Genomic DNA, 25,961 nt, shown 5'->3' on the forward strand with positions numbered 1-25,961 from the left:
CCTTTGCAGTTCACTTCTAATTTTGGTGCATTGTGATCTGAGAAAGTATTCTGTACAATTTCTATCCTCTTGATTTTATGGAGATATGTTTTATAGGCCAGCATATGGCCTGCCCCTAAAGAATGAACCATATGCATTGGAGAAAAATGTGTATCATTCTGGGAATAGGTTGCCCTATCTATATCTACTAGTTCACTTTCTTCCATTTCTTTTTTCAAAGCTAGTATATTTTTGTTAGGTTTCATCCTGGTTGACCTATCAAGGGGTGACAGGGCAGTTTTGACTGGATGTTGTTTTTGTTCGCAAGCTTACTTGCCCAACATTTGTCTCAAACATAATTTTTTATTTATTTTTGGGCTACACACGGTGGTGGTCAGGGGTTATTCCTGACTATTAGCTCAGAAATCACTCCTGGCTCAGGGCACCATATGGGATGCCGAGATCTATACTGAGTCAGCTACATGCAAAGCAAATGCCCTACTGCTGCAGCCCCTCAAACATAATTTTTCATAAATGTCATATGATTCTATTGACCAGGCTTTTTAGCTTTCTGGCTTATTAAACTTGTGTCTTGAGTAGTTTCTGTTATTTTGTTCGCACTCATATTAAGATGGCAGGTAAATGAGTCCAACATTTTTCCTTTTCTGTTTTTTTTATTTTGGCATTTTAATGTATTAACTGTATCTATACTCTGAGATGAGCAGTGCTTTCTGTAAGTAGTGACTTCATGAGGTTTTCCTCTGGACTCCCTTTATATCTGACCTCTCCTCCTTAAATGCAGGTCTGAGGATGAAAGCAAGGCATCTATTAGTGTGAGAAACTACAGCTTTTCTGACTCACCTCCCTGAAATGCTTTTGGGGTATCACTTGGAGTAGCCACCCATATCAGTATGTTCCCACATTCTGTGTACTGGCAGGCTGTAATCTTCAGATAATCATCATAATTAGATTTAGGTGTTGGCCTGGAGTCTTTACCACTATCATCAATTGTTTATAGGTCAATAGCTTTGATAATGTAACTTAGTTGTGTTGTTGGTTGGATGCCCTCATTATAGAGCTGATGTCTAGGCTGAGGAGATAATACAAAGGGTTAGTATGCAAGCCTTCTATCCCTGCAGTATATGTTCCTCCAAGACCTGCAGATGGGAATAAGATATAATCCTTGAGTGCAGTGGTATTAACCAAAAAAGCAAAGAGCAGAGTTGAGGTGTCCCTGAGCAAGAAGAAATTCTACCTGTGGCCAGCAGCAGTTTTAGAGCTATGAAGGTTTTATCTTATTGACTCAGTCCTACTACTATATACTTGGTGGACTGTCATCCATAAAAGTTATAATTTAATCTAAAACTGATACTAGCAGAAATCTTAAACTATTATTTATTCTTATCTCACTTTATGTTACTATATTTAGTAGATTGGCTATTATATTTTGATAGATAACTGCTAATATTGTAGTGGGAGTCTAATGCCCCAGTCCTGGAGGGATTGGGGAATATGGGTCTAGAAGCAATGCTGACACAGGAAATAATCCATACAAGATTGGGGATATAAAATAGATTCAGAAACTTACCAAACATTTTCAACATGTGAAGTGAAAGTGTAGACAATGAAATTACTTTTTTCCTTTTCTTTGTCAAAATTGTAATTCAGAGTCATCAGGTAAAAACACTGCAAGAAAGATGGACTCACCATTTAAAAGTAGTTTTGGTTTGGGGGCCAAACCTTGTGGTGCTCAGTGATTGATTATTCCACCATGGTGTACTGTACAGTTTGAGGAAGCCAAACCCATGCCTTCAACATACAGTCTATGCACATTAGCTTTTTGAACTATCTCCCCAACCTGTTCTAAAGCCTGAGAGCAGTGGTTGATTTTAGATCATACAATTGGGAATTGGTACCTTCAAACTCACAGACTTGCTGTGTGACATGTTCCCGGGGTGGAAGAAAGTTACTTACCTTCTTTGTTTGAGACTCATGGTTTCCACCTGACAGGAATCTAAATGTTTCCCTTAAAATAATATGATGCTCTTTGTATTGCTTTTAGGAAACCACCTTATCTCTAAGGTGCATTAATTAACTATTATTAACAGTATCTGACATACTATTAAGACTATTAGTGAATTCTCTTTTCCGCACTGGTATAGATACAGAATTCTACGCACTTTAGGAGCAAGAGCAATGTTGTTCAAGGCTGACATTAATGCTTTGGTGTCAGGAGGCAATATGAGAAGCCATCCACATTTTAGAGAACCCTGGAAGATCTTTTTAATGCATGGTGGTGGCTGAAGGAGTTGGGAATGAGCACCCAGCTAGGTTGGCTTCTCTTAGAATCCAAGGCTATGTTCAGTGATTAGAAAACTTGGCCCTCCATGAGGTTGCCTTTCTGCCTTGCATCAGAATGCAGTGGCCAGAGTCCTATCACACTGAACAGAAACCAGAAACCAGAAGGCTGTGTATGTATCTTCATGAGGTAGCCAACCTGAAGAGTGTACTCTTTGGCCCTGGGATTCCTGAGGCAGGCCAAATGCCTCAAAGACCCCTCTGTGCTTTCCTCTGTAGAAGCCAGTGCCCCTGTTGACTTCAGGGGCTCAAGATGCTGATCCCCTCCTTCCTGCATAGGACATGGCAGTGCATCCACAGTTGGATTGGTATAGTTTATACAACCTAGAATCACCAGGGACCATGGCTCTCCTGTCTATCTGTAAGTCCTGCAGCTGCAGCATCACCCTCCCAGCATCAAAATGTCCTTTGCTAATTTAAAAATGGTGAAGTTGTTTCATGTAAATCACATCAACTCATCAATGTAATTTAATAACCAGGAGGAGATTGAGGGCTCAAGCTTGGTGTAATTTGCTCCGCACCTGCCCACTTTTCTTCTCTGCCAGGGGGTTACAGAAAGCTCTGAGGATGAGAGTGACTTTTCATTTCACCTGGGGCCATAAATCGATAGGCATTTTTTATTCAGTCAGTACTAGCATTTCCCTGGGTAATTCTGTAACACATGTTATGTCAGGGCAGTTGGAAATTTATCCTCATTAGGAGAGCGAAGGATGCCTCTTTTTGCAGGCATAAGCAAGTGAGCCTCCATACTCCCCCCACAGGCTATCACATATCTTATGCAAAATGATTTTGCTGGTGTTTAGGGGGAGGGGCAGGGTGGATCTCAGATGCAACTTCTGCTGGTGGGTGTGTCAACCTTCAAACGAGACCTGAATTACATTCACTGCTATTCACTCCAAGTAGGAGTTGACAAGGGGTGTTATTGCAGAAGAAAGACCTCATTCATTTTTACAAAAAGGTTTTTTTCAAGAAGTAACATATATAAAAATTTGTTGAGATGAGTCTCTATAGAAAAGTGGGGGTGATGACAGGTAAGCAGAATATATTCAGTGCCAACATGTTCAAAATAGCTGCTTGCCAATGACCAGCCAGAAACAAGTGTGTGATGCTATGACTCAATCAGAGCAGGATTTTGACTTATAGGAATGAAGGTATCTTTACCTCTGTCTGGTGCCTGGAGTACAGATAGGACTGTTGAGAGTATCTTACTCACTGTAGCTGCGATAAAAAAATCTCATAGGTAGGGTTGTTTCACCCACAACTCTGTAATTCGTTTATTTCTCAGATTGGGAAGCCTGAGGTAAAAGTGCTAGCAGATTTGATGCTTCTTCCCTGCTTGCAGTGGGTCATGCTTTTGTCATGTTCTCACATGTAAAAAAAAAAATCTTTCTTTTTGTGTCTGATCTTATAAAGGTAGAAAGCATATCATAGGTGCATAATCTACATGATCTAATTAGTCTAAAGGCCCCTTTAGAATACTTTTAAGAACCCTCACATTGAAGACTAGGGTTTCAACATATGTATTTGGTGTGGGTATGTGGGTACATACCTCTGAATCTATAGCATGAAGTGAGATGAGTTTTTATTTAGCCAGAGATGTGAAAGAGTTGGAAAAGTTTTATTAAGATATTTTATATGGGGGCCAGAGTGATAGCACAGTGGTAGGGCCTTTGCCTTGCATGCAGCAGAGCCAGGACAGATGGTGGTTCAAATCCCAGCATCTCACAGGACCTCCAGAGTCTGCCAGGAGTGATTTTTGAGGGCAAAGCAAGGAGCAACCCCTGAGCACTGCAGGGTGTGACCCTAAAACTGAAAAAAAAAGATATCTGATATGAAAGAATCAGTTTATGATCAGACTGATTTTCTTTGAGACAAATTGCTTCAAGACTGATGAGAAATATGTAGTTTTAGAAGGTACTTCATAGAGGTTGCGATGCATATGAGTATATGAGTATACTTCCTAATATTTTGACTCCAAAGTACATTATTCATAATTCTAGATGGTCTCGTGTCAGCATGAGGACTAGTTTTCTATCCCCTTCCTTCCTGTTTTTCCAGCTGTTCTTTACATCTTTACAACTGTCTCTCTTTATTGGGAATTTAATTTTTTCCAAACTCTGATGTTGACAGGAAGTACTTAGATTAAATTGTAAAAAGCTTTTCATGGATAGGACTATGACATTAATAGAATAAAGCTCAACAACACAGGACATATTGCTGATACCTATAACAAAATGGGAGAGTCTCAAGAATAGAAAGTCAACCATAGAAGCTATGCATAGTGAATAGTTCATTTTTCTATGAACTGCAAGAAAGGTGTAAACTACTCTCTGGTGGTTGAAGTCAGCAAACACGAATTAATCTTTTTGATAAGTCAGAACTAGATTTGCTAAAGCAGAGTTTGGCATGGGAGACTTTTTGTACCCTGGGTGTATTGTCTGTTGGGCTCTTGAAATATTTATAAGCAATTTGTTCTATTGAACTAGGTGGGTTTTTCTATTTGAGGACCAGTAAAGTTGGACAATACTGAGAAGGCATTACTGGTGCTTAGAAAACACTTTTTAGATGGACTATTGGGCAGGTACAAACTGAGATCAGGTTGTTCACTAAGTATGTGTTCATAAGGGTCCATGGGCTATTGTACAGAAGGTTTACTCAGGGGTAATCCTATCACTGCTGAGTCTTTGCTGGCTGGGAGAAAACAGAAACAATTCCACCTCACATGTAGGATGGGGAAACATAAATGTGTTATGAGGGTATCCTCAACCAACATGCTTTGATTTTCCCAGAGTTCCAGCTTTTCCTTCAACACTCTTCTGCTTTTATTATAATTTTTAGAAAGTGGCAGGTACTGAAGAAGACTACTCCTGGACCGAGTTTTTCCAAGATTACATTGTCCACTGTGATCATGTATATCAGTCATCTTAGCTCTCTTCTCACCTCCCTGCTTACATTTACTGAGGTTGATTTTCATCCTTAAGCTTCTGACTTTCTCTGAATGTCAAGATGACAAATGGATCTAGGGAGTGAACAGTTCTCTTTCTTCCATAAAACTGGCTGTAAAAGGCTATTGGCCATCATCTTGATATTAGTGCATTTAGTTTCTGCATTGTAAATATTTTTTATTGTAGTGGGCACAGGCATTGAGTAGAGAAATGAAGGCTTCTTGTAGTGAGCTCCTAAGAGGGAGATGATGGAAAAAGTGCAAATGTGTGTCACAGGATCTGATGAAACAAGACTCTGTGGCATGAAGGTATCAGTTGATAGAGGAGGAAACACTGAAGATAAGTCTATATCTTATTAATGTTGGGGTCGAAGTACAGCTGGTAGAATTCTTACCTAGCATGAGGATGACCTATAACAAGATGGGGGAGTCTCAAGAAAGTGTCAGAATTTGATTCCTGACAACACTATTGGTTCATTCTTTTTAATTGCTGTATAGTATTCCATTACATGATATGCTGCAGTTCTTTTAGCTAGTCACAAATGGTTAGACACTTGTTTCTAGTACTTGACTGCTATAAAAATAGTCCTTAAGAACATCAGAGTTTATGTTTGTATGTGAACATATGTTTTTATTTCTCTTGGCATAAATACCAATGATTAAAACCTGCTCTGTTAGGTCTATATTTAACTTTATAAGAAACAGCCAATCAATTTTGCAAAGTGATGCCCCACTTTACACTCTTATCCAGAGGTACACAGCACTTCAGTCATTGCAGCCTACCTACATTTGGTATTATCACTTTAATGTTGCTGATATGAATGGGTAGGTATTTATTCCTAATATTTCTTTCTATGTGCATTTTTCTCTTGGCTACTGTCCATAAGCTTGTTAATTGTCTCTTTAATGAAGTATGTGTTAAAATATTATCTCTGCTTTTTAAATTAGATACCTCCAAATGTTCTTCATACTCTAGCTGTGGAAATTTTAGGGGAGAGTAGGAAATTTGGGTAATAACTGGTGGTAAGTTGGGGCTACTTCTGTTTCTGTGCTCAGGAGTACTATTTGCAACCTTAAGGATCCTATCTATGGTGCCAGGGATCAAATCAGATATAGCTTCAAAAGAAAAAGTTCATTAATGCCTATACTGGCTTTCCAACCTTCAGAGGTTTGTTTGCACTTTTTAATTTCTTTTTATATTTTTCTTTTTCTTTTTTCTTTTTGGCCACACACATTAGTGATCAAAGCTTCCTCCTGACTCTATGCTCAGGGATCATTCCTGCTGGGCTTGGGACGCTCACCATATATGGTTCCAGGGATTGTACCTGACTCATCATGTGAAAGGCAAGCATTCTGCTTGTTGTACTATTTCTCTGACACTATTGTTCAGTTTTAAAAGATGCTTGTTATTTATTTAGTGAATAAAGTAACATTGGTTTACAAGTTTTTGTTTTTGGAATACAGCATTTTCACATCATGCTTACCACCAAAAGACTAACATCCCTTTACAGACCTCTGAACAGACCACTGAACTGCCTCCACCATTTTAATTTACTTCCCTTTGATAGCCTTGTTCTGTCATCATTATGAGAATTTATTTTAATGGACTGTTTCTTGATTTATTTTTATTTACACACATGAGAGAGATTATCTTGTACTTAACTTTCTTCTTCTGACTTACTTTACTTAGCATGATCTCTTTCAGTTCTATTTACATGTAGTGAAGGCAAGATTTATTACTTTATAATGACTGAAAAGTATTATATTGTTTTTATATGCTACACCTTCATTACCCACTCATCTGTCATTAAGCATTTGGGTTTTTTCAGGTAGTGGCTATTATAAATAGTGCGTCAATGAATATAGAAATGCACTTTTTCAGATTAGTGCTTTTATTATATCCTCTGAATGGAAGTCCTTTATTAAGTATGTTTTGTAAGTAATGTTTTGTATGTAATATGACTTTCCCTCAAGAAACACATTAAAATTATATTTTATGAGATAAAGAATTTTGAAAATCACAACACCATGTTTTAAAAGTAAATATTAAAGTATAATTTTTTTCAAACATTCAATGTTTCAAGACTGATTCTACCACCAGTATGACCTTCCCTACCAATGTCTCCAATTTCCCACCAATCCTCAAGACTTCCCCTTAGTAGCCACAACAAAATCTACTTTGTATATTGCTTGTTAGGACAAAATGGCATATGGAAATATCACAAATTAGATCAATAAAAGCCAATCTGTAATAATTGTTATATCTCACAATGATGTTTCTAAAGTCGTTGAGAATTTACTGAGTTGCTTGGTGCTAGTGTTCTCTGTTATTTTTGCTCACTGAACCTGGAGGGATTCTAATGCAACTTTCTCATCAAAGTTATTGTACTCATACTAAACTGTCAGTACTCTGAAATTTGGAGGTGTCACATGACCACATTGCATACATTGCCACATGATGAGACTGCTAGGGTTTCTGTCCCTCCAACTAGAGAAAGGCTGCTGAGCTCTGGAAAGCAAAAGCTCTTTAATGGGAACAGTGCATAGACTGGAAAAGTTTGGCAGAGCTTTACTTAAGTAAAGCTTCTGCTTTGGTGTTTTAACTACCATATTTACTGGTGTATAAGACAGCCCTTCAGCCCATGAAAAACTTCCTAAAAGTCGGGAGTCATATATGCTGGTATACGGCATGCTGAAAATTGTTCCAGCTTCAGGGACGAGTGATACGCACTCCTCTTACTTTTAAGAAGTAACTTACTTTTAAGACTTTTAGGAAGTTTTTCATGGGTTGAAGGGTCATCTTATATGCTGGCAAATACAATACTCTACTAAACTTCTATTCAGTTACAACTTTAGTACATTGCTAATCTTTTTCTATTTGTCCTGGCGGTGGAACTCAAAACCTAAAGTTTGGAGAGCATCTCTAAGGTGAGATCTCTAAAAGGAAGGCAGCGTCTCAAATAATCCTCCTATTTTTTTTTGTTGTTGTTTTTGGGTCACACCTGGCAGCACTCAGGAGTTACTCCTTGCTCTGTGCTCAGAAATCACTCCTGGCAGGCTCAGGGGACCATGTGGGATGTCAAAGATCAAACCCGTGTTCATACTGAGTCAGCAGTGTTCAAGGCAAATGCACTACTGCTGTGCTATCACTCCATCCCCTAGTCCTTTTTCCTTGATAAACTGCAGACCCTCAATCACAGCTTCTCTTCAAAGCTCTTATACTTCATCATGTTCCTTGCACTCTTCCCAGGAAATAAGTTCTTAGTGATACTCAGCCAACCAGGCCAGAGGGTTCAGTGGTTGGGTCTGAGTAAATGAAGCTGGGAGTCAGAGTTGGGTCATTTTACCTACAAGGCATTTAAGGCATGAGTCCCTAAGTCCAGTGCTATCATCTTGGCCCAACTCGTTAACATTTCATGATTTCAGGAAGAAATCAAGACACCATTTAGTTTTCATGTCACCTAAATCTTTGACCTGGCACCACCTTGGTTGCTTTTCATTTTCTTTGCCTTGATAAGTCTCTTGAGAAGCAGTGCTAGGGTCTTTCACTGATCACTGTTCCATTGAGGTCTGTTTCATGTTCCTTGTATGATTCTGCTAAGATCTCAAATTTTTCATATATGTGAGGCTTCTCACACACCTTAAAAGGAGGACTATATTGTGTGAACCTTATTAGTAGTCTTACTATGTTCATATGACTAAGGTGATATCTGCTGGATTTTTTCACTGTGAAGATTTTTTTCTTCCCTTGCTAACCCTATTTGTTAGGGCCAAGTCACAAGGTGCTTCCTGACCCCTTTAGCTCACTGTCTGGCAAAAGAAGTAGCAGAACATTGGTAGGTGGACATTAGAAATGCCAGGACCACTGACCATCTGCCTTTGGGCACAGCTGCTTTGAAGCTACACAGGTCTCCTGTTCCCAGGGAGGTGATGTTTCAATGACTTTGTTTAGGTTTGAACCCTGGGGGACAGCCTATCTTCACTCTTCCTAGCTTTCTCTTATTGGATTTGTGAATTTGAATAATAAATTGCTTAAGGAGGCCCTTTATTTTGCATCTAGATGATGTTTTATTAGATTTCTGTTGACAATTGCACTTTAATATGGGAGCCTCTGGAGGCTGTCTTTTGAGAGAGACACATGGGTTTGCAGCTGATAAATGGTGGGGTCCAGTCACGAGGTAGTGGAGCTCACTTTTACATGTGTGACTCATTGGCTTGTTTGCAAAGGTAAGGTGACAACTTAAAGCAAGTGTGAAGATAACGTCAATTGCAGAGTATATTTTTAGATGCCTTTTTCCCACCTTCAAAACTATATTTGAACTCCCTATTGAGTTATGTGAAAAATTGAGTTATGTGAATAGTTAAAAGTAGCTACACCCACAATTGTCCTTGTGACAAATTCAGCTGGCTCAAGGTGGAAAAGTGGTCTTAGGTCAGTAGCATATTTATACATTCCCAAATTCTCAATTGCCTTTGTACATTGCTATGGCAAATTCTACCAAGGAGGTAAACATTTTTATTTTATTTTTTTGTTGTTTGTTTTGGGTCTATACCCTATGCTTAGGGATTATTGCTGACTCTGCAGTCAGGGGTTACTCCTGGCAGGCTTGAAAGATCAGATGAGATGCTGGGGATTGAATCTGGGTTAGCTGTATACAAGGCAGATGCCCTACCTGCTGTGTGGTTGTTCTGTATGGTTTTATATAAGGCTCTGACCACAAAGGTACTGTTTTTAGCACTCTGCTAATTTTGATATTGATTACTGATTGCCAGCTATTTAGGCAGATGTTGGGAAGGGGGATCCCCAATAGGAAAATAACTAATCAGTGATTTTCTAAATAAATAGAATCAGGATAATGTTTTTGGTCACTTTCTAAGCAGCACAGAAAATTATGTAGTAATATAGGTGCTATACTCCCACCTGGTGGCTGCATACTTGATGGTTTACTCCAAGATCAAAGCTGATCTTAAAGGTAAGTGGCTGTGGGTAATGTTCTCTAGCCACAGGAAGTTGAAATCTGACCTTTTCTTTTCTAGGATGATTTCCTGTTCAGCGTCTCCATTTTAAGTGGGATCCTATGCAGTGTTCTTGCTGTGTTAAAGTTCATGCTGGGGAAGGTCCTGACCAGCAGAGCACTCATAACAGATGGTGAGTAGGGCTGGTGAGCCCAATCTCTGGGGCCTGACTGCCTAGAGAGGACTGCAGTTGCTTATCTTATAGATAAGTTCAGCAATTTGGAATCAATTCCTTATTGTCCTTCATTTGCTGACCTATCCAACAGCATAGCATTTAGAGAGAGAGAGAGAGAGAGAGAGAGAGAGAGAGAGAGAGAGAGAGAGAGAGAGAGAGAGAGAGAGAGAGAGAGAGAGAGAGAGAGAGAGAGAGAGAGAGAGAGAGAGAGAGAGAGAGAGAGAGAGAGAGAGAGAGAGAGAGAGAGAGAGAGAGAGAGAGAGAGAGAGAGAGAGAGAGAGAGAGAGAGAGAGAGAGAGAGAGAGAGAGAGAGAGAGAGAGAGAGAGAGAGAGAGAGAGAGAGAGAGAGAGAGAGAGAGAGAGAGAGAGAGAGAGAGAGAGAGAGAGAGAGAGAGAGAGAGAGAGAGAGAGAAAGCTTTCATGTCTTGAGTTCTGGACAGTCAAATCTGCTTACTTTGCCCCTTACCTTGATCTCCCAAGGGGTTCTTTACTTTGGAATCATGAAGCACAAGAGATTTCCTGAGTCTTGGATTTTATGTTCCTTGTTCCAAATAAAATGGCAATGCCTTTATTTGGGGCTAGGGGCACACACCCATCTATGCTCAGAGCTTACTCTTAGCTCTGCACTCAGAGACTATTTCCCGGTGGGGTTTAGGGGACCATGTGGGGTTCCTGTGATCAAACCCACATCATCTGTATGCAAGGCAAGTGTCCTATCTCTCTATCCCCCAAAGTCAATGTCTTTTAGGAAACTATATCAATGTTCCCTTTGTGCATTCTCCATTCTAACTTCCCCTTCCAGCTAGGGAGACTCATATGAGGGGATGGCATGTTTCTTTCTTTCTTTTTGGTTTTTAGGCTACACCCAGTGACGCTCAGGGATTACTTCTGGCTATGTGCTCAGAACTCACTTCTGGCTTGGGGGACCCTGTGGGACGCTGGGGGATCGAACCGAGGTCCGTCCTAGGCTAGTGCTCGCAAGGCAGACACCTTACTTCTAGTGCCACCACGCCGGTCCCGGGATGGCATGTTTCAACTGTGATTACCCAGATGATGGTGCGGGAAGGGTTTTTTAAAAATATAATTTGATTTTAATCATAGTGGCCTACCTATATTAACAATAATATTTTAGGTACATATTAACTTAAAATCAGGAGAATTCCCATCACCAAATTGTCCTCCCTCCACGTCCGTTCCCATCCTACCTCCCACATCCTCCTTCCTCACCCCCGGGGCTGCCAGAATAAGTGGTCCCCTCTGTGCCTAGCTAACTACTTAGTGGTCCTACACCTGTTTGGTTTTGGTACCTCCCTTATTTCCCGCTCTAGTTGGGAGGCGGGACTAGATAGTTCAACTTATGTGATTTTGTTTGAAGAAGAGAAAATTAATAAACTGGGGAAAAAATCAAATATGCCAAAAATGGGCAGAGTCCTTCTGGAAGCTCTCATCCTAGTTTTGAGAGAAGGAGGTGGAACACCACAACAGTACAAAAAGAAGTGTCAAATAAAACATCCAGTGAACACTCCAACAATAAAGATAAACACCACATAAAGGCCATGGTCTTGAGATAAAAAACATGGCAGAGCACATAAAGGAAGAAAAGAAAAGAAGAAAAAAATAAATATGAACAGAGACAACAACTTCAATAACCACACCAAATCAAATAAATCGGCAAAAACTAGATAAATAAATTTTTAAAAAATGTGCTTTTTGCCTTTTTTTTTTCTTTTTTCTTCCCTCCTACACAGGCACAGTAAATATTGGGGTCATTCGAAAAGGAATTTCCTTGGCCTAAAAGAAACAGGGTTTCTCTGCCCTTGAAGTATATTGTCATGGGATTAACTATAGACTCCTTTCAGGTTCATTTACTCTCCCCTTGGTGCTTTTGTGGTGTAAGGAAGACATCTGCTCCGTCCTGGGTGATAAAATTAGACCTCTGTATCTAGATATCTTGGTATCTGCACAGGTCAGGGTGTGGAATTTATGATGAAGTCTTTCTTTGTGGTTCTAGAAGTTCTGTTCCCTCCATGTTATTTTAATCTGTTTTCTGTGGTTGGTGGCCTTGGTCTTTGCACTGATTCTAGGACGGGGCCTGGGATAGCATCTTTTGTTATGTTTCCAGAAGACCCATTCCATTGCAGTTGTCTCAGACAAAACTAGAGATCATGGTTGGAACTAGAGATCATGGTTGTTGTGCAGGTCGTAGCTCAAACCCTAGACAAGAGCTTTTTTTATTGGTCCCAGGATACATCCAGTCCGATCATGTTTCTATCAGTCAGTCATCTGTAAATTGCGACCTTGACATTTGAACAGACCAAAGGGTGACAAATCTTCTGATTTTGTCTTATCGTTAGCTGGTGACGTAGGATAACCTGCTCTTAGGTCAAGTTATTCCCAGTTTCCTCTTTGTCAGGATATCATATTAGAGCTGGCACTTATTGATGTCCGAGCAATATTAAGGACGTCCTGGATGAGATTTGTTTCCTGTGGCTGTTGTGAAGAACTGTGTCATTTCTATGTCTGGGATCCAGTGTTCAAGACTGAACGGTTGGTGTCTAATCACCTGGGGTCTAAGTTGGGTCCACGAGACATATTTTCAAAGTGGGAGATGCCCCTGTATTGTAAAGAAGTATGAGTTCTTATCTCTAGTAGATAAGAGCTCATTTTTATATGTAAGATTTCTCCATTTTTTAGTGTGCCTTTGCAGGGAGAAATGGTGCTAAATTATAATGCCTGTGCATTTGAGGGTGGAAAGAGAAGAAAACAGAAATAGGTCACACACCCAAAAAAGATAAAAATATAAATGAAAATATATGTGCACACACACACACTCACACACACACACACATATATATCAGGGGTCTCAAACTTGCGGCCCATGGGCCGTTTGCAGCCCTCCATACAACATTTTGTGGCCTGCGGCTGGCCTTCAAATATCACAGTATTCGCGAATATTTGCGTACTAAATAATCACAATAAAAATCGCATTAGTAAGAAAAAATCTCGTTAAACAGTTTTGTTCGGGGTATGCAAATGTTTAATGTGATATTTTGCGATTTTTTTTCTTACTAATGCAATTTTTTATTGCGAATATTTGGTAAGCGAAATCCCTTATGCGGCCCCACCTCACCTTTGCCTCCTGCTGCCCCCAGGTAAATTGAGTTTGAGACCCCTGATATATATATATATATATATATATATATATATATATATATATATATATAAAGAAAAAGATTTAAAAAATGAAATAAAGTGATTAAAGGAACAGAGTGATGCAAAAGACTACCTTACTTTTTGGGAAAAGCAGGTGAAGAGGTGGTGTAATACAGGCCTTATACTTATGATAGAAGTATAGGTTTTCCCATTGTCTTTTGTTGTTTTCCTCTTTCCTGACATAGGATTGTATTGCTATGACTTTCCCCCTGATTACTGCTTTTGCTGTGTCTCACAAGTTTTGACAAGTTGTTTCGTCATTGTCGTTTGTCTCAAGGAATCTTTTTATTTCTTCCTTGAGTACTTCTTTGATCCAGCTGTTTTTGAGCAGCATGTTGTTTAATCTCCAGGTGTTGGATTTTCTCCATTGTTTATTTTTACAGTCAATTTTGACCTCTATTGCATAGTGATCTGACAGGGTGCTTCTAATGATCCTTACCTTTGTGATTTTATGCAGGTTAGATTTGTATCCTAAGGAATGGTCTATTCTGGAGAAGGTTCTATGTGGACTTGAGAAGAATGTGTATTCTGCTTTCTGGGGGTGGAGGGCCCTATATAAGTCTATTAGTCCTAGTTCTTCTAATTTTTCATTTAGGGCTCTTATTTCTTTGTTAATCTTCTGTCTGGTGGATCTGTCCAGTGGTGATAGTGGAGTATTAAGATCTCCTACTACTATCACATTTCCTTTCATGTGTTTCTCCAGTTTTTCAAGCAGTTGCCGTGCATATTTTGCTGGCTCTGCATTAGGTGCATAGATATTAACCAGTGTTAGCACTTCTTGGTCTAGTGTTCCCCTGATCAGTAAGTAGTGACCCTATTTGTATCTGATCACTTTCTTAAGGTTGAATGCAATTTGGTCTGATATAAGAATTGCTGTCCCTGCTTTTTTTTTTATTTCCATTGGCCTGGATAATTGATTTCCTTCCTTTTATTCTAAGCCTGCACCTATCTTTTACTTGCAGGTGTGTTTCTTGTAGGTAGCAAAAATCTAGTTTATGTTTTCTAATCCAGTTCTCTATTATGTGTCTTTCAATGGGAACGTTTAGTCCATTACATTTAAGGAAATTATTGACAGAGTGGGCTGTTATGCAGTTGTGTTGTTTAGGGTGGTTGTTACAATCGGGGGTTTGGATTGTGTGATTCATCTCTGAGTAGGTCATTTAGGGTCGGTTTTGTTTGCGCAAATAGTGCGAGTTCATTTTTGTTTAAGAATGATTTTAGTCTTCCCTCCCATATGAATGAGAGTTTTGCTGGATAGTGGACTCTAGGTTAAAAATTTCTTTCATTCAGTTGCTTAAATATGTCATTCCACTGTCTTCTTGCTTGAAGTATTTCATATGGGAGATCTTGTTTGATTCTAATGTTCCTTCCTTTATATGTGAGGGTTTTTTTCTCCCTTATTGCTTTAAGTAGGTCACTTTTCTCTTTGTTTCTTACCATTTGAATTACTATGTGTCTTGGAGTTGGTTTGTTAGGGTATTTTTTTGTTGGGGACTCTTTTCTCCTCCTGGATTTGCTCAGATGCGTCTTTCCAGTGGGAAAATTTTCCGCTATCTCCCTAACTAATTGTTCTTGTCCTTTCCCTGTTTCCTCCCCTTCTGGTATACCTACAATCTTAGATTGTTTCTTTTGTCTTTGTTTATTAAATACTGGACTTTTACTTCCAGTGCTATACCTTCTATTTCTTTTTTGGCTTCTTTGTTGTCTTTTGTTTGCAGTTTATCTTTGAGTTGTTCTATGTGATTCTTGAGCTGCGTGATTCTGCTCTTCTGGCTTTCTATGGTGTTACGAATTTCTTTTAATTCTGTTTGTATGAAGTCTTTCATATTTTGTAGGAATTCTTGTTTAAATTGGTTCATTTGTTCATCTATTAATTTATTGTAATCTCTGGCCAGTGTGTCTTTCATTTCTTCTAGCATGGCTTAGAATTCTATTCTCATGGCTGCTTTTTGGTCTCCCTCTTTTGGGTCTGTGCGTTTTGGTGGATTGGAAACTTGTTCTGATTTCTCTCCATCTCCCCTGTTGTTAATGTTTTCCTTGGTTTACCCATCTTTATTGGCTTGGCTTGGAGTGCATTGCCTTCAGTTTTCAGCCCGCTTTTGCCACCTGTGGCATGAGGCTTGGTTCTTTCTCAGGGTGTGGCTCTATGTGAGTGGTGATATTGGGTGATGTCGCTGAGATTTGGACTTTCCCTCATCCTCCAGTCAAGTCTGGTCAATCGCCACCCCCTTCCTGCCAGACAATGCAGGTTCACTCTCTGGCCTGTCCTGGGAGTTCCAGGTTCCCTTGAATGGCCACCTTCTGTCCTCTCCCGTCAGTGACCTCCTGCACTCACTCTGGACTGTCTCAGGAGCTCAAGCTTCCCTTGAATGGCCGTCTTCCACCCTCTCCAGTAGGCGACTTCCTGCACTCACTCTGGCCTGTCCCAGGAGCTCAAGCTTTCCTTGAATGGCCGCCTTCCACCTGCCGCAGAAAGGGGTTTAAGGACAATGCTCACCTCCTCTCTGCTTGGAGCCCAAATCAGGCAGAAAAGATTCTCTGTCTTTATGGATCAGCACATTTTGGTCCACAAACAAGTACTGGCATTTGACAGAGTTGGCCACTTTTTCCTTCATTCCCGAAAGTGTGCAGTTTTCAGAGGTCAGGAGTAGACACCTGAGAGTTGGACCCTGGGGCAGGATAGTACAATGTTGTGGATTGTTGAGTTTATCTGTATGCATGAAAGCACTAAGGATGGATGGATTTGAACAAAGGTAATCTTGTTCTCTCTGGCTCACAGTTGCTCCAGGGTGACATGCAGACTTGTGGTAATTGAAGTCAGGAATTACTCCTGGCATTGCTCATGGATCACATGAGATGCCAGAAATCCATCCTAAGATGACTCTGTGCAAGGCAAGCACCTTATCCTCTATGCTATCACTCTGGCACCATCACCCTATACCAGATTTTCAACCCAAACTGCCCTGGCTGCAGCATCATTTATGTGCATACATGTGGGTGAGTTTCCTTTGAATAGGAGCTACATGATAGAATATGCTGATGGCCCAAGCCAGATGGCAGTATGATGACCCAGATATCCAGATGACCCAGATGCATAAGAGCTGCATGTGACAACTCTTAGAACACTAGTCCTGAACTCTGACAATGTTATAAGGGCTAGAAAGGGACATATAGGAAATCTTGTTTACAACTGTACCCGAGTCCATGTGTGACCTATCAAAGGGGAACAAGCACCATGGCCAGACTACTTCAGGAAGTCCAAGCCCTTCACATACTATTGGAATGTACTCCAGCAGGATGCCTCCTATTCCCTGAGTTGTGAAGTCCACATGAAACCAGAGTTTTTCATTTTCATTTTTATTTTGGGTGCCACACCCAGCATTGTTTGCAATGCTGGGCTTGCAGCTAGCAAACTTGCAAGTGTTGCAGAGGTTTCAGACCTGTGTGGAGTTTTTCAGCCATGTTAGCTGGAAAAATATTCTTCCAGTACAGCATCTATTGTCAGGCATTTTTCTGTCACCTGATCTAAAAGATGAGGTCTGGCTGAGCTAAGGAATTGCTATGAGAGCTATAAGTGTCCTACTACTAGAACAGAATTTAAGGAATTGAAGTTTTAATCTCATGAGAATTAGGCCTTCAGGCCCAAGGCACCAGCCTGGACAAACCTTGTGGGCTCTCTGTCATTTACCTTCAAGGACCTAGAGGCACTTTACAACAAGCTGACCTTTATGGACTGTCCTGCAAAGGCCCAGCTTGTGGATCCAATGCTCTTTTCTGTCTGGGGCAGACCCATAAGTGGGAAAGACATGTTTATCCACCCTGGCTTTTGTGGTCTAGGCTTTTATCTAAGCCAGAGGTGCCTTCTTTGCCAGGGGGGTCTTTGTTCTTTCTTGGGGTGCATGTCCAGTGCAAACTAAATGCTAATAAACAGTTTCTCCCCTACTCATGGATCCCTTAGCCTGAACATAGCAGCAGCCTAGCTGGCTTTCACCTGCACCCTCCTTCTGCAACCTCCTCTCTTCTTGTAGATCTTTTAGGAGTTGTGGGAGACATGCATAAGAAGCATGTCCTCAGCTCATTTAGGTGTGCTTTCTTTTGACCCACAGAGTGTATTTTCTCTCTTCAGAGATTACTCAAATGCCTCTTCTGCTGAAGGCTGTCTGTGGATTGAGCTCAGGCTCTATCCTAGGTTAGAGGCCCTAACCCCATCACTCACTCTGTCTTTGGGCCTCTCCACCTTGATTGCTATTGTACTAACCCTCACATATGTGCCAGGGTCTGGTTCTGCTTGCTGGACTTACTCTGTGGTTCCTTCCTTTAATGTGGAGGACAGTAAAGACCCAAGGAAAATACCTTCATGATTTTCACACATGTGAGCACAATATCTATGGGAAGAAATTACATAGAGAAGTTGATGGTTGGGTTGAAAATGCTTCTCCAAATAGATGCTACACTGGGAATAATGCTCTTTGGGTATGGGGTATGCCATTGAGGGGTATGTGCAGAAGAGGGACTGTTGGAAGAAGAGGTACTGTGCATGGGCAACAGCAAATCATGCAGTACCTTAGTTCATTGTGAGAAATTTAGATTTTTTACTAAATATTCAAATAAAATATTCAATCTTTTACTAAATATTTAAACAGGCAAGGTAAAGAGTCCATGGCTCCATCCACTGGAGACTGGCTGGTCCCCAATCATTGCTGTAAAAATGCCTCCCTACATCCAATACCTTTGTAATCAACAGACCCTTCCGGCATCAAGTAGGAGAATGGAAGAAAAGCAAAAAGAGCTGGGTTGGTGGTGGCTTGAACAGAAGAGTGGGAAAATGGAAAGGAGTTTGAAACCATGCCAGCACTAGTTGTCACATGGCAGGGTGTGGAAATGAACTGGCCATGAGGGTTAATGGGAAAAGAAGACAACAGGGACAAAGGGCAGGGCCAGTGCTCTGTGTATCCTCAATAACTGCTTTGATCCCTAGTTGATGGGAGTGCCAGCAGATTATATGCAGTAATTATAGCCTCCTGCTAATTGTATTGTCTGAGATCCTAGTTTTACTCATTCATTGATTAACAGAGCTAAGGAACAATCTATAATTATCCCCTCTCAGTTGTTCCCTTGCTTTAGGAGACTGTGTGTGTGTGTGGGGTGAAGGTAGCATGGGAGTCTTGGCTGTCACTATGTTGGAGCATCTCTGAGGTTCCCTGAGAGAGGGTACATGTCTGAGGTCCCTTCCCAAATATGTCCCACTGTGGTCTAATGATATGTATGTTTTGAAGGTTTTGCATAAGCTAAGCTCTTTGTCTCTTGAAGGAAGCTCTTCACTAACTCTGCAGAAAGAGGGCATGCCTCACCTGTTTCCTGGCAGTGTCAGCTTCCCATGAAGAAACTGCATGTGCATTGGTCCCTGGGTTGTGCTCTATAGTTAAAAAGCATTTGCTGTGGAGGGCACAGCAGCATGTGGTGAGTAGCAGGCTTTCCACTAGGTGCTGTGAGTCTTCTCTCATGTTGTTTTGGATATTTGGTCAACATCAAGACTAGACTGAAACTGTTTGTATTATTTAAGGAAACTGTTGGAGAGAAAACCCTGAGTCTTTTACCCAGAGGGATATACTCTGAGCTACACCTCAATTCTTAGGCTCATATAATGTTTTTGTTTTGTTTTAGATTACACTTGGTAATTTCAGGGCTTACTCCTGGCTCTGTACTCAGAGATCACTCCTGATAGTGATCTGGAAACCATGTAGGGTACCAGACAGCAAACTGAGGTCAGCCAAATGCAAAGCAAGCACCCTTCATACTGTACCATCCCTTTGGCCCAGAGGTCAGATGATTTTGTACAATAAATCAAAAGTATAAGTTTGATAAGAATACTGGGATACCAGGGAAATGATTATGAAAGATAGAGTACATAAATTGCATGCAAGAGCCCTGGGTGCCATTTCCAGCACAATCTGGCTCCCAAGCACTGGGCTGGGAGTGACTCCATCCCCTGCAAATGATGATTGTGAACAGCCACCAGAGGATGCCTGACCCAGGCCCTGGGCTTCAGGACAGCTGTAGGAACAGGCAGAGACCTTTTACACAGTGGTCTGGGTTCACCCTTCTCTCACTGTTTATTTCTTCTAAAGCACCATGTGACAAAGCATTATGTGACAATTTTCAGACACATAAGAAAATTTTCTAGCCAGAATTTTCTACATGAAGTGATTGTGTTTAATCACATAGATGTTTTCCTAGTAATTAAGACTCAACTGGTGTATCCTATAACCCAGCTTTGAACATTATTTTGTGCTTGTATCCTGATAATACCATTTTTTAAATAACTTTGTGACTTTAATAAAGAGATAGGAGCCAATCGGTGGGCACATGTGGATGGGCGGGAGAATCAGAGGTGAGTGATTGATGGTGCCTAATGTACTGTACCTGGACAGGGCAGGGCTTGAGGTTGGTCCTTCTAATAGAAGAGGTGAGGCTGAACTGGCCTTGAAGGCTCAGACATTTGGAAGGATGCAACAGAGTTGAAGGAATTGTTCTCAGGAAACCAAGCAGACTTATATGAGGGGGAAGCTGCAGTGAACCAAGCTTTGTCATAACCAGAGAGTAGGGAAATTGAGTGACTGCAGGGTCTATCTACATCTAGAAGGTGCACAGGTGCCTGGAGAAGGTGTCCTGCATCCCTGAGTACTGCAGGACTTTGGAGAGCACATGCATGGGGGGCACTGGGCAGGAAGCTGAGAACATGGTGGAGTGGAGCAGACCTCTAGTGGCCGTCTTGGGAAACTCATGGGCTCTCAGCATCTTTTCTGAGCTTTGCTGATGAAGATGGAGAGAGGAAGGGAAGAGGGTTTCCTTTCCTCTGGTAACTCACAAAGTTTCCTCCAACTTCAAGGATGCTTAAAGGACAAACTGTCATCCAACAGCACTGGACACTAGAGTGACCACTACTGCTGCTAGCAGCTTATGCAGCTTCTGAGAAAGGCACATAGAGAGATTTTCTTTAAAAGACTGGTCTGCTGTTCTCTATGGCAACGGGAAGACTTGAAGGACCAGCCAGAAGCAAGAAGAAGCCACAGCTTTGCGTTGAGGAAAAAAGACATTAAGGATTCAAGATGGAACTGATTGGGGATTTGGGGATTTCTTGTTCTCAGAGCAGGCCTACCACTCAGAGGAGTGCTAGTGAATCCATAGAGGGGTGTGTAGAGACCACTACAAGGGGATAATGGTTGTGTTTCAACTTGTAAGGGACTAGGACAGATTCAGATGAAATAAAATGCTTATTGGGGTGATGAAAGGTTTCTGGTGGGTGCTGTGGAACCCAGGGCTCTAAAATGAGGATCTGGTCAGCTTGCAGGTCTAGAAGCAAATGTTGTCACAGGTAATAATCCACACAGTGAAAAGGTACAAGAACAGTTCAGGAAATCCAGCACTCAAGGGAGGAATCACACCACAGGAGCCTTTGGCTTCTAAGAAGGAAAGCAGCTTAGTGGAGGAAGACTGAATAATGAATGCCTGCCTTCCTCAGATACCTGCTTTTATTGAGGAATACCAAGTAGGGAATAATTTAATAATCCCATTACCAGATCAAACCCTACAATGGAGTATGAATATTGGACCAGTGAACCAGCATCTCTCTCTAATATACTTTATAAAAAGAAACAAAATAATGCACATTATATGATTCTAAGAGGGAAGATACCTCTACAGATAAAGATAAAGGTTGGCAAAATTTTGCATAGGGACAGCAAAACATAAAGAAAAACTTTCGTACTAAAACCAGAATATATACCCACAAAGCATTCTGCCTTAAGACCATCTACAGGCTCCAGGCACACTAATTCATATAACCCCATAGTCTTTCTTCAAGGTCACAGGAAAGGTTCTACTCAACGACAGTTTTTGCTGTAGGTTAGCTCATCCTGGGGCAAGTAAGTGCAAAGATAGTTTCATTCATTCCTAGAAGATCTTCAATTTTCCTAGGCCAACTTGCCTTTATGGTCTCCCTGTAATGTCAGGGTTACCTAGGCTTGGCCAATGTAAAGATGTGAAGGTCAAATCAAAATGATGAGACTGAATGTAGCCTTGGGTCTCTCATCCTCTATAGTAGTGTCCTGTTAGAAGAGGATCTTTCCCATTCCTCTTCAGGGTTGGGAAAGACTCCAATCTCCAGAACTTTTCTAGATATTGAGTGGAGAGACAAGACTGGCCACTTGATGCAGATCCAGGGTCTGTTCTGGTAGATGGTCGATTCCTGGTGTAGGTACAAAGAATCATGCTGGACCCAAGGTTCAGGGGTAAATTGCTGTTTTTGGAGTCATGTCAACAAGGCAAGTGTTCAGAGTGGAAGGCCCGCTGTAGCAAGAAATTATTGAATACCCATCCCTAATGGCTAATAACTCCTCTTAGTTTCTAATACTTTCTGATTGTAATGCACCTATACAAAAGGATACTATTGTGGCCTAATGGAAGATAATAAACCAACAATCCTACCCTGGTTCTATCAAAAGCACAAAAACTTTATGGGTACTATCTCTACTCTCTTCTAAGAATTTCTACTAGCAAATTTAAATAAATAGGGGAAAGCATGATACACCATAGAGCATATACATGTTAAAGACATACACTTAAGAATTGTACAAAGAGGGTATTCATAACCCCTATATATGTCTTTTGAAATAGTCTGAGGAAAGCAGATAAATTACAGATTCCAACTGCAGTTTGCAACACACTCTTGTGGAGTCTGGAAAAACCACTCGCAGCACTCACAAATCAGGAAATGTCCTAGATCCAAGGATCTCTTAGTAGCTAAAACCAGTTGTAAGCAACAGTCTGTGGTGAAGTGAAGTGGTAGAAATTGACCACCAAGAACCCATCAGCAACAGCAGTGTACCTGCCTTCTTCTTTGAGGATAACTTGCAGTTCAAAGCATCGAGTGACTTCAACAGCAGTCACAACAGCCAGAGTGATGACATAAAGCGGGAGACCTTCATGTAGGATGAGCCACTGAAGAGGACCATAAGCAGTTCACATGTCAATGGTGCTGCCAAGTTCTGCTTTCCATGCAGTGGGCTGCCTGCAGCAAGTTAGCTGGGCTGATTTATATAGATCCTACAAACTTATACCGGAGCAGTATCATAAGCACCAGTGCGACCACTGCAGCAGTAGTGGCATCAACTACTTCCCTGGGAAAAGAAATGACTCCATACAAGAAGGAAGAACTAAATCCAACATACACAGACATTACATATAATATGGACAAATATTAAACATAGAGGTGGCTACCACATACATACTCACACATAGAAGGACAAAAGGATCGATCCATAGAAAAATTGACACAGGTAGAATGGGTCAAAGCACTTCAAAATATAAAGCCGGCATATCAGGTGAAAAAGTTTTCTACTTCCTTGGAGGAATCAACATTGATGGAGGGGAATTTTGCTGAAAACAGGCTTCATGGTTTAGAACACACAGAAAACATTAAAACAATCATAATATTTAAGACTAAAATACTAAGTTATATGGAAATAAGCACTGTAAAAGAGACTATGACATTCAGATGCCTTATACAAGGATCTCTGTGGAAAAGGAACATTAGAAAATATAGGAAGAGGGGCCGAGGGATAGTACAGTGGCAGGGCACTTGCCTTGCACGCAGCTGACCCAGGATACACCTGGATTCGATTCTGAGCATCCTATATGATCCCCCGTGCCTGCCAGGAGTGATTTCTGAGTGCATGAGCGAGGAATAACCTGAGTGCTCCCAGTATGGCCCAACCCCCCCCCCCCCAAAAAAAGATATAGGCAGGTAAAATCAAAGGGAAAATAAATGATTTAAAATATTTGTTAAGACCACAATGAGCACTATATTAGGAGTCAATAGAAAATATAATTGTAATGTGAAACTAGGGTATCCAAAATATATCTCCATGAATCATTGTTAACAGAAGCATTAAAGATTATTATAAACATAATAGAATAGAAATTAATGGGCACTATCTTGGGAGTCCACATCCTGCAGCTAGCTGTTTTTCTGTTAGTAATTAGTATATTTTATAGACATCTCTAAGGAGCATTCACTTAAACATCCTAATTTAAACAGATGTATTCATAGCAGCAAGTTTTTTTGAAATATAAAAAATATATATACACCACTGAAGATTTTACAGAATAGTTATTTCTGAAATTGCTTGATCATCAAGTTTAAACCAATGTTTTCTTGCTACATTTTTACAATAGGCTGTGCAGTGGCCCTTTTCCACTTCACCATAATGGTTCAAAACAGATAATAATTTGTATTCTTCTTAGTTGTTCTTAGAGTCCATAGTGTACTGTGATAGATCAAGGTTTTCTAAAGGAAAGTCCATATAATTCTATAGTTTTTTCATCTTTTTGCCATCGTAGAATAAGCATTTCAAATGTGTTAAGAGCACAGGTGGTAGTCTCCTAATTTCTGTTATTTTTAAGAAATCCTGTTGTATGTCACAGTGGCTGCAATAAACCCTATTATTGTCTTTTAGTTCTTCTTTAAAAAAACTTTAAGGCAATCTTGCAACATGCATTTATCTGTAGATATCGAAGTCAAGGTTAAATGAGTAAAGATCTCTGATGTCTGAGATTCTTTGTGGCAGATGAGGCATTAAATTGTAGATTTAAGCTGGCCTTGGAAAAGTGTTGCAATAATAAACTCATTAAACTGCTTGTGTCTCTGCCATGGTTATTTACAGCTTTTGAGTCAACTAGATGATCTTTATTTTCCTCTATTTGTCTATTCTGATTCCCTGTTACAGTTTCAGGTCTGAGTCTGGGATATATCTGCTAGTGGAACCTAGGGCTCCAAAATGAGGATCTGGTGAGAGGTAGGTCTGGAAGCAAATGTTGATACAAAAAATAATCCACACAGTGAAAAGTTACAAGAACTGGTTTAGGAAATCCAACACGTAAGCAAGGAATTCAACCACACAAGCTTTCTGCTCCTAAGAAGGAATGCAGCTTAGTGGAAGAAGACTGAAGAATGAGTGCCTGCCTTCCTCAGACCCCTGCTTTTTATTGACAAGAACCAGGCCACGACCTAGGGTGGGAGAGGAATACCAAGGAGGATATAATCCAATAATCCCATCACGAGATCATATTCTAGGATGGAATGTGAATATTGATTAGGGTAGGACCAATAATCCAACAGGTGGGGATTTGTACTTTTAAGAAATATGGTGATTAGGCAGGTAAGGCACTTGCCTTCTATGAATCTAACCTGGATTTAATCCCTAACACTGCATTTGGTCCCTTGATCACCTCCAGGAAAGATTCCTGAGTGCAGAGCCATGAGTAAGTCCTGAGCATTGCCAGATGTGGTCCCCACAAGAAAAGAAAAATATGGGCTTTAGCATAGTGCTTTCAGTATTTTACACCTGTGATTGAAAACCACTGAATCAGGAGAATCTGCTATATGAGCTATATGAAGAAAGAAGACAGGAAAAGATGTTGAACTATTTCTTAATTTTCCAGACTTGACTGAACATAGAGGAACCACAGAATCAAACTCCAGGGGGACCCAAGCTGCCCCTCTCCTCCAGGGTTAGAGTGGGAGAGTGGCAGATTGGGGCTGGGAGCTGGTGTAGTTCATATTAGGTGAAGTTGCAGTCACATCTGCTCCTGTACCTACACTCCTGCCCAAACTTCCAAAGAAGGCCTTGTAAACTGTCTCTACCAGGTGGGGATGCTGGTGGAGGTGCCACTATGTGTTGGGCAAGTTCTTGCCCAGGGTTCAGGGGGCATGAAGTGGCCTGTCTGACATAGTCTCACTGGCACCAGGCTCCCAGTAACTCCCACCCTAATCCTTGAAGTGAAGTACAGTTCTTGGAGAGGCCTTGCCCACCTACCTCACCATAGGAGAAGTTGGACTGGATAGTTCTCCATGTTTGAAGATTACAGAGCTTCAGAACAGAGCAGGCATTCACTCTCCAGGGAGCCTTAGATTGCAAAGCAGGAAGTGAGGCTCAGACAGTCTCCTTAGCCCCAGTCCTTATCTCAGGTCCTAGAGATGGTGACCTCTGTCTTCTGGGACACTTAGCTTGACTGCTAAATTGACCCTGCTAAGCCATGCCCCACCCATCATTTCTTCTTTCTACTGCTGCTCAGTAGTACTTTTAACCTTCTGGTCAGAGTAGAACCATCAGGTGGTGCCCTGGAAATTGCCAGTCCTGGTTTTGGACCTAAGACACAGCCAGGAAAGAGGTAATTATCCTCCCCTTTCCCAATAGGGAAGAGCAGAGCTGTTTA

General features: G+C 40.9%; 1 protein-coding gene across 1 annotated transcript in view; it reads left to right on the forward strand.

Annotated features, from left to right (window-relative positions):
• The window catches only part of TMEM163 (transmembrane protein 163), a 230,587-nt gene that overhangs the window by 201,327 nt on the left and 3,299 nt on the right, over window positions 1-25,961 (forward strand). Inside the window, exon 6 of the mRNA XM_049773019.1 lies at window positions 10,319-10,430. Coding sequence (XP_049628976.1) covers window positions 10,319-10,430 — 112 coding nt within the window. The remainder of the gene's footprint in view (window positions 1-10,318; window positions 10,431-25,961) is intronic.

The sequence above is a fragment of the Suncus etruscus genome, chromosome 5, assembly GCF_024139225.1.
Source record: "Suncus etruscus isolate mSunEtr1 chromosome 5, mSunEtr1.pri.cur, whole genome shotgun sequence".
Classification (NCBI taxonomy): domain Eukaryota; kingdom Metazoa; phylum Chordata; class Mammalia; order Eulipotyphla; family Soricidae; genus Suncus; species Suncus etruscus.